Source organism: Oncorhynchus nerka, linkage group LG7, assembly GCF_034236695.1.
Source record: "Oncorhynchus nerka isolate Pitt River linkage group LG7, Oner_Uvic_2.0, whole genome shotgun sequence".
Taxonomy (NCBI): Eukaryota; Metazoa; Chordata; class Actinopteri; order Salmoniformes; family Salmonidae; genus Oncorhynchus; species Oncorhynchus nerka.
In genome coordinates, this window is record NC_088402.1 from 40,921,035 (window position 1) to 40,937,954 (window position 16,920).

The following is a 16,920-nucleotide window of genomic DNA, read 5'->3' on the forward strand; positions in this document are numbered from 1 at the left end:
AGTGTTGAAGCACCCTTACATGAGGTAAACTCTCAAAGGGCACATTACAGTACGCTGACAAACATACTGGCATTGTTCTCCACTTGAAACAGGTGGTTTAGGGGATTTGGGGAGGAATACAAAAGGATAATACAAAAGCAAGGAATAAAAGACAAATTATTCAACGTGCCAAGGATTTTAAGTTGGAGCTCCACACAGTTTGAGGAAGATATCTGGAAACATCTGGAGTTAGACACAAGTGGGCCAAACAAACAAACAAAGAATGTTTGATGGATTAAAAAGTGCCCCAGAATTGTGGATTAAAGAATGAAAGATTGAGAGGTGGACTGCAGATCATTTTTCCACTGAGGATCTTGTTCCTTGCGTGGGACCAGGTTGTTTGCCAGCCAACTTTGAGGCACGGCAGGTGTGGTGTTTTCTTCCCTCATCCTTCTGAAGACCGATTAGACTGAAAACAGGTCTGATTATTTGGTTCTCTTCTCAAATTTCAATGACTACCAACCCTGCCCTTTAACTTAACCACTGTCAACCTCCTTCAAATGTACTTCTTTAAAGGGAGCCATTTCTAAGACCAACGCTGTTTGTTTTTCATCAGGACATTAAAAAAGTTGTAATTATACCCTCGCTTTCATTTTTGTGTTCTGCTGTGTGTCGCATGAGTAGAGTCGTGTTATGGTAGAAGAGAGAAGACACGCGGTGGTTGGGAGACTAAAGTAGTAGAAAGGGCAGAGGAAGGAAGAAGAGGGGAGATAAACAGAGGGAATTAAAGAGTAAACCTCTCTGTGTCTACCGTTGATCTAAACAGCTCCCGTCACAAATCACAGCGGTGCCTTTTGTTAGTGACGGATCTGTGATACTCGTAAGACAGTTTGGCCTACACAGACAGACGGTACATGCAGATAGTCTGAGACATACAGTAACAGTCCCTCTGTGGTGTGTCAGTGCTCTGCAACGCACACCAAAGTACAATCTGCTCTTGTGTGGATTGAAGGCCAAAAGAACATAGACCAACCAAAGACTTGTTAGTTAGAAAAATATATATATAAAAGCACCCGGGTAGAACTTCTTCCACGATGTCATCAGACACCTTGAAAGATCTCTCCCAAACCACGGAGAGCTTGGACAGACCGGACGCCTCCAGAACGTACATCTACACCCACGCCTGCCCATGCACGGGAAGAAGACGCATCCGTGGCAACAACAACAGCACCTACAGACACCCTCTCCATCTCCCGCTCTTCCCTGTGGCTCTCATCCTCGTCCCTTTGCTGCTCTGTCTCTGGGGCCACCAGGCCCAAGGAGTCGTCCACTCCAGCTTCCGCCGCCTCAGCAGCCGAGAGAAGAAAGAGATGCAGAGGGAGATCCTGTCCATCCTGGGTCTACCGGGCCGGCCCAGACCCCATCCTCCCCTCCGACCGCCCTCCTCAGCCCCCCTCTTCATGCTGGACCTGTACCACGCTGTGTCGGCCGAGGGGGATGAGGGAAACGGAATAGGGAATGAGGTAGGGGGACTGGGGTTCGGCGGTCTGGATGGGTTGACGGGCCACGTCAGCCATGCCGCACTGCCCACTCTCAGCACACACACGCCGCCGCTGGGTACGGTGGTCAGCGAGGCCGATACGGTCATGAGCTTCGTTAATCTGGGTGAGCTACTGACCGTTGACGCACCTGTAATTTTAAATTCCTGTGTTTTAATTGGTTATTACTTTCTGTCTCGTTATCCAATTAGTTGGGAGTTTTTTGTTCAGACAATGGTCTCCCAGTAGTTATTTCAAAATAGAGGCCCCAGGGCCTGATCTGGCCCAAAACTTCTCCTGTGATCTTTTACATGTCTTGCAAAGAGCCAAAGTAACTGAAAAATGATATAGCTAGAATGTTCAATGAGAAACGAGGCCAACCTGGCAACCTTATGCAGAGGTGAACCAGTTCACCTCTCAGGGACAGACTTGTTATCACCAGAGAGACCTTTCCTGTGCTGCACCAGCCCAGACAGTACTGATGCTTATCTGAAATGGCATAAAAATTAAACATCCTTTTCCCAATTGTTTCCTTCCGCTATCTCTCCTGGAATGAGATCAGAAACCTTGTTACCGTGGGGAAACCTGATTTCATGTTATTTCTCTTCACTACTTTTAGACATTTTGCGTATTGTTTGAACACTTAATATGCTAGTTTCTCTTCGTATTTCTACAGTATTTGGACGTACATATGAATGTTTATTACAGCACCATATATGACTGTTGACCTTGACATTTTTCCTATTTTGTTGCCTTACATCCTAGAATTAAAATAGGTTTTGGGGGGGGGTTTAATCATTTGATTTACACAACATGCCTACCACTTTGAAGATGCAAAATATTCTTTTTTGTGAAACAAACAAATAAGACAAAAAAAATGAAAAACTTAAGCGTGCATAACTATCCCCCCCCCCCCCCCCCCAAAGTCAATACCTTGTAGAGCCAACTTTTGCAGCAATTTCAGCTGCAAGTCTCTTGGGGTATGTCTCTATAAGTTTGTCACATCTAGCCACTGGGCTTTTTGCCCATTCTTCAAGGCAAAACTGCTCCAGCTCTGTCAAATGGGATGGGTTCCACTGGTGTAGTAATCGTGAAGTCAAACCACAGATTCTCAATTGGATTGAGGTCTGGGCTTTGACTAGGCCATTCAAGACATTTAAATGTTTCCCCTTAAACCACTCAAGTGTTGCTTTAGCAGTAGGCTTAGGGTCATTGTCCTGCTGGAAGGTGAACCTCTGTCCCAGTCTCAAATCTCTGGAAGACTGAAATAGGTTTCCCTCAAGAATTTCCCTGTATTTAGAGCCATCCATCATTCCTTCAATTCTGACCAGTTTCCCAGTCCCTGCCAATGATAAACATCCCCATAGCATGATGCTGCCACCACCATGCTTCATTTTGGGGATGGTATTCTCGGGGTGATGCGAAGTGCTTCTGTCCTCCTTCACCAGACATTGCGTTTTCCTTGATGACCAAAAAGCTCAATTTTAGTCTCATCTGACCAGAGTACCTTCTTCCATATGTTTGGGGAGTCTCCCACATTCCTTTTGGCAAACACCAAACATGTGTGCTTACTTTTTTCTTTAAGCAATGGCTTTTTTCTGGCCACTCTTCCGTAAAGCCCAGCTCTGTGGAGTGTACGTCTTAAAGTGGTACTATGGACAGATACTCCAATCTCAGATGTGGAGCTTTGCAACTCCTTCAGGGTTATCTTTGCCTCTCTGATTAATGCCCTCCTTGCCTGGTACGTGAGTTTTTGTGGGCGGCCCTCTCTTGGCAGGTTTGTTGTGGTGCCATATTCTTTCAATTCTAAATAATGGACTTAATGGTAGTTCGTGGGATGTTCAAAGTCTCAATTTGTTTTATAACCCAACCCTGATCTGTACTTCTCCACAACTTTGTCCCTGACCTGTTTGGAGAGATCCTTGTTCTTCATGGTGCCGCTTGCTTGGTGGTGTTGCAGAATCTGGGGCCTTTCAGAACAAGCGTGTATATATACTGGGATCATGTGACAGATCATGTGACACTTAGATTGCACACAGATGGACTTTATTTAACTAATTATGTGACTTCTGAAGGTAATTGGTTGCACCAGATCTTATTTAGGGGCTTCATAGTGAAGAGGGTGAATACATTTGCACGCACCACTTTTCCATTTTTTTGTATTTATTTTTTTAACAAGTAATTATTTTCCTTTCACTTCACCAATTTGAACAATTTTGTGTATGTCCATTACCATGAACATCCATTTCAATTACAGGTTGTAATGCAACAAAATAGGAAAATGCCAAGGGAGATGAATACTTTTGCAAGGCACTGTACATGCCTTTCAGTTAATGTTTCAGTTGATCTTATTTTGACAATGTCTGGTGTGATGCCTTGAACCACCATTTTAAGGCCGTCTATGAATCTAGACAGTTTCTCAATTATAGCCCCTGTCAATTGAAGACACCCATCACACACACACCCTATCAATCAGAACCAGTCAAGGCCATGCAACCCGCTCAAGACCGTGCGTAGGGGACACAGCTGTAAGGAATTACAGGCCCCACTGACACACACACACAGAAACAGAGAAATGGGCTCAGAATACTGCAGAAGACCGCTCTAAAAATACTGCCCAACCTGTAGTTAGTGGCGTGTGTGTTGAGCAGCTGCTGCGGTTGAAGGTCCTTAGTGTCTCTAATTACTGTATACTCCAGAGACCGACCAGGGTTGTTACTCTGCTTTGCAGGGCTCCCTGTGGAGGACTGTGTGTGTGTGTGTGTGTGTGAGAGAGAGTGCGTGTGAGAGCATAACGCGTGTCTTCAAGTATGTGTGTGTTCATGTACGTAGTCTCGCTTGAGACACTGCGGCTGTGGTGAGTGACCAGCGTTTGCGTGTCCATCCCTATATTTCTCAGTCTTTCCCTATGGCCTCTTTCTCTCCCCTCTCTACGTTACCGCTATCCAGTCCTCCTTCACTTGGGCTCACCTCGCGCCACACGTCTGCTCCGCTCCTCTCTTTCCCCCTATTTCCAATGACCCAGTCACTCACCTTCCAATCCTCCCATCTCCCATCTCCCTCCACACCTTCCCACTTCTGGTGCTCTTCTCTTTCCCTCGGTCTTCTCATTCACACACTTACATATTAGATGTATTGCTCTTTCGCCTCCCCTCTGCCCTTGTCCTCTTCTGTCCTTCTTGTGTCATGTGGGAATGTCTGCATCATACAATGAGAATATCTCTGTGTTTTGTATTAGTCTTTTTAGGGCTTGTTGAGGGGAGTGGAAGTCGTGTAGATGTGACTATGAGGTGCTGTTTACATGTGAAAATGTCAGTGGCCTTACATCGACCTTCCTCTCTCCTCCTCTCCCTCAGTGGAGCAGGAGCGGGACCTGCTGCAGCCACGGCCGTACTGGAAGGAGTTCCGTTTTGACCTGACGCCCCTCCCCCAGGGGGAGACGGTCACGGCTGCAGAGTTCCGCATTTATAAGAGCCTGACCATGGGCCAGAGGGCCAACCGGACCCTGCACATCTCCGTCTACGAGATCCAACGGGAGAACAAACACAGGTTCCTGCCACTAGATCCACATAATATGTCTATTTAACGCTCTCTCCCTGACATGTTTAGAGGATCGGGTTTGGTTTTTGCATGAAAAAAGGATCAAGGATATCAAATAATCCCATTAATATTCCCGTCACTCTCGTTGAATACTCTGTCTTCTCTCTATACACATTGATTTGTTGCTGCGGCAAAATGCAATGTTTAAAAAGAATTGCAATTCAACTTTTGACCTCAAACTAGCTCCTGGCAACAGAACTCATTTGGCCACGTTGTGGCTTGCGAGGATGTCTTGCAGAGGCTTGGAGAGTTGAAGCTCAAGTGGCTGTCTCTCTGTTTGTTTGTCTCTACTGCATGGCCATACAACATGCTTTGCGTATCTCTCCAGAGGTTATCTCATGCCACTCCTCTACTCTCCTCAGAGAGCCAGAGCTGGTGCTGCTGGACATGCAGTCAGTGCCCGCGGGGCAGGAGGGCTGGCTGGCTTTTGACGTGACCTCTGCCAGCAACCGTTGGCTCCTGCACCCCCGCAGCAACCTGGGCATTCGTCTCTATGTGGAGACAGAGGATGGTGAGCCTCATAGAGTTAATACTATGGTCAGGGACAGGAAATGCTCTGCGGATGGGGAGGTGATTACCCACAGAATGGATTTCTAGATTATTATGCCTTTGAATAAAGAGGCATGTTAACTCAGAATACGACAGCGGTACATGTGAAGTAACACTAATGTCTCACAGTATGTGTTATTGTTTAGTAAATACATAGAAATGGAGATATGTTGTTTTGGTTTACCTCACGATTATATCTCACACGCACACACACTATTTTCTCTCCATCAGACCGGTCCTTGTCAGCTGGGTGGGTAGGCTTGGTGGGTCGAAGGGGCCCCCGCTCCAAACAGCCCTTCATGGTGACCTTCTTCAGAGCCAGCCAGGTCCCCTGTCGCCCCCCACGCGCCCTGAAACCCAACCCCCGCAAGAGGAAGCCCAAATATGACCTGCCCCTTCCCAGTATACATGGTGAGGTCCTACAAGGTCAGAGGACAACAGTGGTTTTAGGTCTTGTTGTGAAGCTTGTTTAATGCAACGTTTAAAGGCATAGTTCATTCAAATGACAAAATTACTTAAGTTGTGTTTACATTTAATTGTAAATCTAATGCATCCAAAGTGTGCTTTGCAGTCTGTCCTGTATCAAAACATATTGTTTGGTACCTTTCAGACCACAGCCATGTCAACAGTGGGCGTCAGGCTTGTAAGAGACATGAATTATATGTGAGCTTTAGTGACCTAGGCTGGAAGGTAAGCTTCTGTCTCCCTTAACTACTCATTCTACTGAATAGATCATATCATGAGCTAACATTGTATCTCCTTATTTGCTGTATCACACAATTAGTATTTTTAAGGAAGCAAGGCATTTGTGTAGTTTGTTCTGTTCTTTGCATGTTTTATGATGTATTTCTGATAGAAATGTAGTCTGTTCTAGTCATTCATCTAATTTTGTCAATCTATTTCTATGGTATTTCTCTCCATTAGGACTGGGTCCTGGCTCCTACTGGTTACTCTGCCTTCTACTGTGATGGAGAATGCCTATACCCTCTAGGTTCCTGCATGAACGCCACCAACCACGCTATGATCCAACTAGTGGTCAGTATGCACTACTACACCCTCTCTCACATGAACTTCACCAACCACACTATGATCCAACTAGTGGTCAGTATGCACTACTACACCCTCTCTCACATGAACGTCACCAACCACGCTGATCCAACTAGTGGTCAGTATACACTACTACACCCTCTTCCAACTAGTGGTCAGTAACGCACTACTACACCAACCACAAACTTTGATCCAACTAGTGGTCAGTATGCACTACTACACCCTCTCTCACATGAACTTCACCAACCACACTATGATCCAACTAGTGGTCAGTATGCACTACTACACCCTCTCTCACATGAACGCCACCAACCACACTTTGATCCAACTAGTGGTCAGTATGCACTACTACACCCTCTCTCACATGAACGCCACCAACCACACTTTGATCCAACTAGTGGTCAGTATGCACTACTACACCCTCTCTCACATGAATGACAACATTGGTTTCAGTGGGAAAGAAGGTAATTGGCTCAGACATGAATAGAAAACACCTATATTAACTGAGTCTACAATGGCACTCTTAATGTAGAGTACAGATAGTGAGAAGTTACATTCAAGACTGAAGTGGTCGACTTTATACTATATGCCTGCTCTTTAAATGACAGACTGACCAGGTAAAACTATGATCCCTTATTGATGTCACTTATTAAACCAACTTCAATTAGTGTAGATGAAGGAGACAGGTTAAAGAATGATGTTTAAGCATTGAAACAATTGAGACATGGATTGTGCTTACCAAGAGGAAAGAGACAAGGAGAGTTACTCCCTGTGAAATGTCATTGAAACCCTGTTATTCAGGTCAACTAGGAATAAGGAAGTCAACTCTTGACTCTTACATTGAGCAGCAGCAGGTATCTCTCAGCCTTTGGCTCAATGCTGGCAGCAGCGGGCAGGAAGGAGTACAGGAGAGCGTACAGACGCTCCATGAACCCACCAGGGTGCTAAAGGAAACAGAGGAGGAGAGAAGAGAAATTGAAGTGAATTTGCTAATAGAGAGACATCGAAACATGTACCAGTGTGATGCTACTTACCACCATCAGGGACTTCTGAGCTGTCATCAACCCAAACAGCACCAGTTCAAAGAGGACATCTATCAGGTTAACATGATGGATCTAGGACAAGAAAATAGGAATGATTTCAAATAGATCAGATACTGTGATGTATAAAATACATGCATGTGGAAGAACTCAGTGAGACATGAAAGAGTTAATGAACCCACCTTTGCCTCAGCCAGCTCCCTCTCAAGGTCAATCTTCTTGGAGGGGTCACTCACAGTGAAGGCCTGGGGCAGGGAGACGAGCCTCAGGGCGATGTCCTCCACTCTCTTGGTGGTAAGGTAGAGGCTGTGGGAGGGAGGAAATTGAGAATGTCAACCATTAGAGTCAATGGGTATAACAGCATCTGACAAGCCCAGAGTACACAGACATTTAGAGGAACAGGGGGCTAATTGGTATCAGCTGCCAATTACCAGTGGCCTCCTAAAGCAGACAACAAAGATTTTCAGAATGAATATGTGGGATACTTTTCAAACATAAAACCAAAAGCTTTCTGAAAAGTGTACCTCAAGGATAGTCGGCACATCCTCAAGGATGATAGCAGCATCCTGGACATGAAGGATAACTGGCAGCAGTGGCACATCCAACTGGACCTCATCCAGTACAGTTGATTCTAAAAGTAGGAACAGGAAAACAAACAAACAGTTATTAGGACTTAAAACGTAGCGCGCTAGCTAGTACTACTAGCAAAAGTGCATCGCTTAGCAACATTTACTAAAGTTAACATATACAGTGGGGCAAAAAAAGTATTTAGTCAGCCACCAATTGTGCAAGTTCTCCCACTTAAAAAGATGAGAGGCCTGTAATTTCCATCATAGGTACACTTAAACTATGACAGACAAAATGAGAAAAAAAATCCAGAAAATCACATTGTAGGATTTTTAATGAATTTATTTGCAAATTATGGTGGAAAATAAGTATTTGGTCACCTACAAACAAGCAATATTTCTGGCTCTCACAGACCTGTAACTTCTTCTTTAAGAGGCTCCTCTGTCCTCCACTCGTTACCTGTATTAATGGCACCTGTTTGAACTTATCAGTATAAAAGACACCTGTCCACAACCTCAAACAGTCACACTCCAAACTCCTCTATGGCCAAGACCAAAGAGCTGTCAAAGGACACCATAAACAAAATTGTAGACCTGCACCAGGCTGGGAAGACTGAATCTGCAATAGGTAAGCAGCTTGGTTTGAAGAAATCAACTGTGGGAGCAATTATTAGGAAATGGAAGACATACAAGACCACTGATAATCTCCCTCGATCTGGGGCTCCACGCAATATCTCACCCCGTGGGGTCAAAATGATCACAAGAACAGTGAGCAAAAATCCCAGAACCACACTGGGGGACCTAGTGAATGACCTGCAGAGAGCTGGGACCAAAGTAACAAAGCCTACCATCAGTAACACACTACGCCGCCAGGGACTCAAATCCTGCAGTGCCAGACGTGTCCCCCAGCTTATTAAGCCAGACAATGTCCAGGCCCGTCTGAAGTTTGCTAGAGAACATTTGGATGATCCAGAAGAAGATTGGGAGAATGTCAGATGAAACCAAAATATAACTTTTTGGTAAAAACTCAACTCGTTGTGTTTGGAGGACAAAGAATGCTGAGTTGCATCCAAAGAACACCATACCTACTGTGAAGCATGGGGGTGGAAACATCATGCTTTGGGGCTGTTTTTCTGCAAAGGGACCAGGACGACTGATCCGTGTAAAGGAAAGAATGAATGGGGCCATGTATTGTGAGATTTTGAGTGAAAACCTCCTTCCATCAGCAAGGGCATTGAAGATGAAACGTGGCTGGGTCTTTCAGCATGACAATGATCCCAAACACACCGCCCGGGCAACGAAGGAGTGGCTTCGTAAGAAGCATTTCAAGGTCCTGGAGTGGCCTAGCCAGTCTCCAGATCTCAACCCCATAGAAAATCTTTGGAGGGAGTTGAAAGTCCGTGTTGCCCAGCAACAGCCCCGTAACATCACTGCTCTAGAGGAGATCTGCATGGAGGAATGGGCCAAAATGCCAGCAACAGTGTGTGAAAACCTTGTGAAGACTTACAGAAAATGTTTGACCTCTGTCATTGCCAACAAAGGGTATATAACAAAGTATTGAGAAACTTTTGTTATTGACCAAATAAATTCATTAAAAATCCTACAATGTGATTTTCTGGATTTTTTTTCCCTCATTTTGTCTGTCATAGTTAAAGTGTACCTATGATAACAATTACAGGCCTCTCTCGTCTTTTTAAGTGGGAGAACTTGCACAATTGGTGGCTGACTAAATACTTTTTTGCCCCACTGTATGTTCCAACACATATATTTGAAAATAGTTGTTTACTAAACTGACAGGATATTATCATTGATCATATCAAAGTGTATGTATGAATAAGTCTGATTGACCTTTTTTCATGGCAGGTTCACCTTTTGAAGCCGGATGAGGTTCCCAAAGCGTGCTGCGCACCCACCAAGCTCAGTCCCATCTCTGTACTCTTCTACGACGACAACAACAATGTGATCCTAAAGAAGCATCGCAACATGGTGGTCAAGACCTGTGGATGCCTGTAACATCTGTGGTGGCCCATCTATTCTACATCATTTTAATAAACTTCACTACCATTGTTCCAAAAGATACAAACAGGGTTGATAGCAATAATCTGGCAATATGCGGAAAAATAGTATGTATCTACACTGAACATAAATATAAACTCAACATGCTACAATTTCAACGATTTTACTGAGTTATAGTTCATATAAGGAAATCAGTCAATTAAAATATGTTCTTTAGGCCCTAATCTATGGATTTCACATGACTGGGAATACAGATGTGCATCTGTTGGTAACAGATACCTTTTTAAATGAAGATAGGAGCGTGGATCAGAAAACCAGTCAGTATCTGGTGTGACCACCATTTGCCTCATGCAGCGGGACACATTTAATTTAATGTTTTTGTTATTTTTTATTTAACTAGCCAAGTCATTTGAGAAAAAATTCTTATTTACAATGTCGGCCTACCCCGACGACGCTGGGCCAATTGTGCACCGCCCTATGGGACTCCCAATCATGACCGGATATCATGCAGCCTGGATTCCAACCAGGGACTGCAGTGATGCCTCTTGCACTGAGATAGAGTAACTTAGACTGCTGCGCCATTCGGGAGCCCACATCTCCCTAGCATAGTTGATCAGGCTGTTGATTGAGGCCTGTGGAATGTTGTCCCACTCGTCTTCGATGGTTTTTAAAAGTTACTGGAACGCGCTGTCGTGCACGTCGATCCAGAGCATCCCAAACATGCTTGTGAGTATGCAGGACACGGAAGATTTGGCACATTTTCAGCACCCAGGAATTGTGTACAGATCCTTGCGAAATGGGACCGCGCATTAACATGCTGAAATATGAGGTGATGGCAGAGGATTACTGGCACAGCAATGGGCCTCAGGATCTCATAGAGGTATCTCTGTGCATTCAAATTGCCATCGATAAAATGCAATTATTCGTTGTCCGGAGCTTATGCCTGCCTATACCGTAACCCCAGTGCCACCATGGGGCACTCTGTTCACAACATTGACATCAGCAAACCGCTCGCCCACGCGACGCTGGATTGATCCTTAAGGAGCACACTTCTTCAGCGTGCCAGTGGCCATCGAAGGTGAGTATTTTGCCAACTGAAGTCAATTATGATGCCGAACTGCAGTAAGACCCTGGTCAGTACGACAAGCACGCAGATGGCCTTCCCTGTGAAGGTTTCTTACAGTTTGTGCAGAAATTCTTCAGTTGTGCAATCACACAGTTGCGTCGGCTATCCATGTGTCTGATCTCAGACGATCCCACAGGTGAATAGCCGGATGTGGAGGTCCTGGACTGGCGTGGGTTACACGTGGTCTGAGGTTGTGAGGCCGGTTGGATATACAGCCAAATTCTCTAAAACGACATGGTAGAGAAAGGAATATTAAATTCTCTTGCAACAGCTCTGGTGGCCATTCCTGCAGTCAGCAGATGAATGGATTATCTTGGCAAAGGAGAAATGCTCACTAACAGGGATGTAAACAAATTGGTGCACAAGATTAGAAAGAAATGCGCTTTTTGTACATATGGAACATTTCTGGGATCTTTTATTTCAGTTCATGAAACATGGGACCAACACTTTATATGTGGTGTTTATATTTTTGTTCAGTATAATATATTGACTTTTGAGTATGAGAATGGTATATGAATAACACACATTACCTCTTTCATAACGACGGATCTTCTCATTCGACTTATAACCCTACTTCACTCTTAAACTATTCACATCTACAGTAATTCAGATAATTACATCACCCTTTATCATATATTATATGTATCCAATCAAAGCTGTAAAGTACTGTGACATGTACAATGCTACATTTCGATGACTGTTGTCTTGTTGAACCAAGAATTTCTCAGTCTATTTTAGATGTACTACACATGGTTCAATTAAAACTCTAAATATATGGACCATAAGTGTGCATTTCTTTAGTTCTACCTGTAACCAGTACAAGTTAGTAGCAATGGAAAATGTCCAATTCAATTTTTTTGTCATTTTTCTATGTAGAGAGGATCCAATACACAGGAATGTGTCATTGTCAACATATTTATGGAGGACTGTGTACTGCTATATTTGTAATAAAATAAGTAGAATATATATTGTAGAGGTTGATTTGATGCAGAAGTGAGAGGAATTGCCAGTGAACACAGACCTCCAGAAACTGATTGACACTCCTATCCTAAACAGTGTCACCACTCTTCAGCTACATAGCATTGCAGTATATTGGAAATACATTTGAAAATACTTGTAAGTATGCATTTGTCTGGTATCAGTATAGAAGGAATGGCGTTTAACTTGCATTTGGAAGCAACACATTTTCTGCTAGAATTACAAGGCATACATATTCTCTCACACACAAAACATATTCACTGCTTTCCTTCAGAATGGATCAAATAGGCAGAGGAATGATTTCATATACAGTGCCTTGCGAAAGTATTCGGCCCCCTTGAACTTTGCGACCTTTTGCCACATTTCAGGCTTTAAACATAAAGATATAAAACTGTATTTTTTTGTGAAGAATCAACAACAAGTGGGACACAATCATGAAGTGGAACGACATTTATTGGATATTTCAAACTTTTTTAACAAATCAAAAACTGAAAAATTGGGCGTGCAATATTATTCAGCCCCTTTACTTTCAGTGCAGCAAACTCTCTCCAGAAGTTCAGTGAGGATCTCTGAATGATCCAATGTTGACCTAAATGACTAATGATGATAAATACAATCCACCTGTGTGTAATCAAGTCTCCGTATAAATGCACCTGCACTGTGATAGTCTCAGAGGTCCGTTAAAAGCGCAGAGAGCATCATGAAGAACAAGGAACACACCAGGCAGGTCCAAGATACTGTTGTGAAGAAGTTTAAAGCCGGATTTGGATACAAAAGATTTCCCAAGCTTTAAACATCCCAAGGAGCACTGTGCAAGCGATAATATTGAAATGGAAGGAGTATCAGACCACTGCAAATCTACCAAGACCTGGCCGTCCCTCTAAACTTTCAGATCATACAAGGAGAAGACTGATCAGAGATGCAGCCAAGAGGCCCATGATCACTCTGGATGAACTGCAGAGATCTACAGCTGAGGTGGGAGACTCTGTCCATAGGACAACAATCAGTCGTATATTGCACAAATCTGGACTTTATGGAAGAGTGGCAAGAAGAAAGACATTTCTTAAAGATATCCATAGAAAGTGTCATTTAAAGTTTGCCACAAGCCACCTGGGAGACACACCAAACATGTGGAAGAAGGTGCTCTGGTCAGATGAAACCAAAATTGAACTTTTTGGCAACAATGCAAAACGTTATGTTTGGCGTAAAAGCAACACAGCTCATCACCCTGAACACACCATCCCCACTGTCAAACATGGTGGTGGCAGCATCATGGTTTGGGCCTGCTTTTCTTCAGCAGGGACAGGGAAGATGGTTAAAATTGATGGGAAGATGGATGGAGCCAAATACAGGACCATTCTGGAAGAAAACCTGAAGAAAACCTGATGGAGTCTGCAAAAGACCTGAGACTGGGACGGAGATTTGTCTTCCAACAAGACAATGACCCAAAACATAAAGCAAAATCTACAATGGAATGGTTCAAAAATAAACATATCCAGGTGTTAGAATGGCCAAGTCAAAGTCCAGACCTGAATCCAATCGAGAATCTGTGGAAAGAACTGAAAACTGCTGTTCACAAATGCTCTCCATCCAACCTCACTGAGCTCGAGCTTTGCAATTTCAGTCTCTCGATGTGCAAAACTGAGAGACATACCCCAAGCGACTTACAGCTGTAATCTCAGCAAAATGTGGCTCTACAAAGTATTAACTTAAGGGGGCTGAATAATTTTGCAAGCCCAATTTTTCAGTTTTTGATTTGTTAAAAAAGTTTGAAATATCCAATAAATGTCGTACCACTTCATGGTTGTGTCCCACTTGTTGATTCTTCACAAAAAATACAGTTTTATATCTTTATGTTTGAAGCCTGAAATGTGGCAAAAGGTCGCAAAGTTCAAAGGGGCCGAATACTTTCGCAAGGCACTGTATATTGCTACATTTCTTGGAAATGGTCAAATGCAAAATACAACTGTTACAACGTGGACCAGGTGACTATCCACAGTGATTTTGGCACTGTTTCAACCAGGGCCTTTTACAGGCAGAACAAGACTCAGTCTTGGGCAGTTAACAAATCCTTTTCCACTTTGACACCATTCTCAAAGAAAGCAGAAATGATTTGCACAAGAGTGTATGGGAGGAGGTATAGAAAAGAGTTGTGGGTTAAAGTAAGACAGCGGTACACAACTGAGAAAAAGTTGCAAAAACAGTAACACCCTGATAATTTTAGACGTGTAACAGTCTAGATGTTACTGAATCAGGTATTAATGAAGGAAGCAGCATGGGGAAAAGGGATGTAGGTAGAGTGGGCTCATATAATTAAGATGGGTGCTTCAAAAGAGTCTGAAGTTGAGGGGTGGTTGGACATATAAGATGGGGTGCTGGTGTGCTTCTGCCCCCCTTTTTAGGTCATTGTCACAAATATCCCCCAGACATGTCCAGGGGTCTCAGTATTTTGTCTCTTGACGCCATTAAGTTCCAGTTGCAGCGCTCTAATCGTGGTCATCGTGTGTCTGTGAATCACAACATGAAAGGCGATGAGTGATAACATATCCACATATTGAGTCATACAAAATACAACTTTAGCAGAGGGAAAGAGTTTGCTTCTAACATGTAAACTGTGAGTCTGAATGATGAGAGCATCTTAACCCAGCTGTAGGTCCATTGTGTGTGTTGATCTTTTAAGCCTCAACATCATCCAGCTCTGGGGGCATTGGGGATTTGGGATGCTTGCTCTCAAAGTGCTGCTTGAACGTCTTCGGGTCCGGCATCTGCGTCTGTAAGGGTCAGGTAAGGGATGGAGGATATCAACAATTGTTGGCTGAGACCGAATTTTCAGGTGATACGATAAACAAAGCAATCAAAGTACTACACATCACACAGGCCAGTACAATGGACTAGACACAGAAACCTAAAAGGTAGGGATGTCAAACGTTCAGGCTGCTGTACAGACGATGGAGGCTCTAGTCTAGAGCACCTGGTTAAATTGTGATTGAGAGCATTATTTTACTCTCTAAATGGTTAAATGAGTGAGAAAGAGATGTCATTGTTGCAATAGTTTGCCAGTGGGCAACAAACTACATGACCAAAAGTATGTGGACAGCTGCTCGTCGAATATCTCATTCCAAAATCAGGGGCATACGGCAATGGGTACCCCTTTGCTGCTATAATAGCCTCCACTCTTTTGGGAAGGCTTGCTGCGGGGACTTGTTTCCATTCAGCCACAAGAGCATTAGTGAGGTCGGGCACTGAATTTCGGCAATTAGGCCTGGCTCGCAGTCTGCGTTCCAATTCATCCCAAAGGTGTTCGACGTAGTTGAGGTCAGAGCGCTGTGCGGCCAGTCAAGTTCTTCCACATCGATCTCGACAAATCATCTCTGTATGGACCTCGCTTTGCGCATGATGAAACAAGAAAAAGCCTTCAAACTGTTGCCACAAAGTTGGACGCACATTGTATGCTGTAGAGTTAAGATTTCCCTTCACTGAAACTAGGGGCCTAGCCCGAACCATGAAACAGCCCCAGACCATTATTCCTCCTCCACCAAACTTCAGTTGGCTCTGTGCATTGGGGCAGGTAGAGTTCTCCTGACATCGGCCAAAACCAGATTTGTCTGTCAGACTGCCAGATTTTGAAGCTTGATTCATCACTCCATTGAATGCATTTCCACCGCTCAATGGCGGTGAGCTTTACACCACTCTAGCCGACACTTGGCATTGTGAATGGTGATCTTAGGCTTGTGTGCGGTGACTCGGCCATGCAAACCCATTTCATAAAGCACCCGATAAACAGTTCTTGTGACGTTGCTTCCAGAGGCAGCATGGAACTCGGTAGTGAGTGTTGCAATCGAGGACACAAGCTCCCGTTTTGTGAGCTTTTGTGGCCTACCACTTAAAGGCTGAGCCGTTGTTGCTCCTAGACTTTTTTGTTGACCGGGGCAGCTATAGCAGGGCAGAAATTTGACTAACTGACTTGTTGAAGAGGTGGTGCCATGTTGAAAGTCACTGAGCTCTTCAGTAAGGCCAATGTCTGTCTATGGAGATTACATGGCTCTGTGCTCGATTTTATACACCTGTCAGCAACGGGTGTGGCTGAAATAGCCAAATCCACTAATTTGACGGGGTGTCCACATACTTTTGTATATATAGTGTATACTATCATCTTAAATGGACATGTTAAAATATTTTGCCATAGTAAATTGTATATTCTGATCATTTCCATAATGTGGACAGTTACTGTTAATAACCTACACAAACCTGCATTTTCACCCCAGAAAATGTAGTGGAATTACACATCCATTTTACCTCAGATTGGTGATATTAGTATAAAAGTATATTTTCTTCAAGATGACATGTGATTGACTGCTTAAAACAGATCAATATCTTTGGTTTTGTACTGATGATTATGTTATGGCCTTTACCATTACATTTCTGAGTAAATTATGGATTTCATGATTCAACAAGAAGAGAGAAAGTGGTAGTCATGTGAC

At 43.7% G+C, this 16,920-nt stretch overlaps 1 protein-coding gene across 2 annotated transcripts; it reads left to right on the plus strand.

The window, feature by feature from the left end:
* On the plus strand, nucleotides 1-12,427 carry LOC115131674 (bone morphogenetic protein 8B-like). 2 transcript variants are annotated; one of them, XM_029663580.2, is made up of 7 exons: nucleotides 1-1,644; nucleotides 4,874-5,066; nucleotides 5,480-5,628; nucleotides 5,898-6,092; nucleotides 6,277-6,356; nucleotides 6,591-6,701; nucleotides 10,183-12,427. In XM_029663580.2, exons 1-7 carry the CDS (start codon nucleotides 1,074-1,076, stop codon nucleotides 10,330-10,332), a joined length of 1,449 nt encoding a protein of 482 aa, XP_029519440.2. In that variant the 5' UTR covers nucleotides 1-1,073; the 3' UTR covers nucleotides 10,333-12,427. The 2 variants fall into 2 exon arrangements, with proteins under 2 accessions (XP_029519440.2, XP_029519441.2); XM_029663581.2 differs by having other exon boundaries at nucleotides 2-1,644; nucleotides 5,898-6,077.
* The last annotated feature ends 4,493 nt before the right edge of the window (nucleotides 12,428-16,920 follow it).

What these genes read in the sequence shown, in the direction of transcription:
- LOC115131674 (XM_029663580.2), top strand. Translation starts at nt 1,074, where the DNA reads ATGTCATCAGACACCTTGAAAGATCTCTCCCAAACCACGGAGAGCTTG. An exon ending in CATGAGCTTCGTTAATCTGG is followed by an intron (nt 1,645 to 4,873) that starts GTGAGCTACTGA and finishes CCTCTCCCTCAG; the next exon opens with TGGAGCAGGAGCGGGACCTG. An exon ending in ACGCTATGATCCAACTAGTG is followed by an intron (nt 6,702 to 10,182) that starts GTCAGTATGCAC and finishes TTTTCATGGCAG; the next exon opens with GTTCACCTTTTGAAGCCGGA.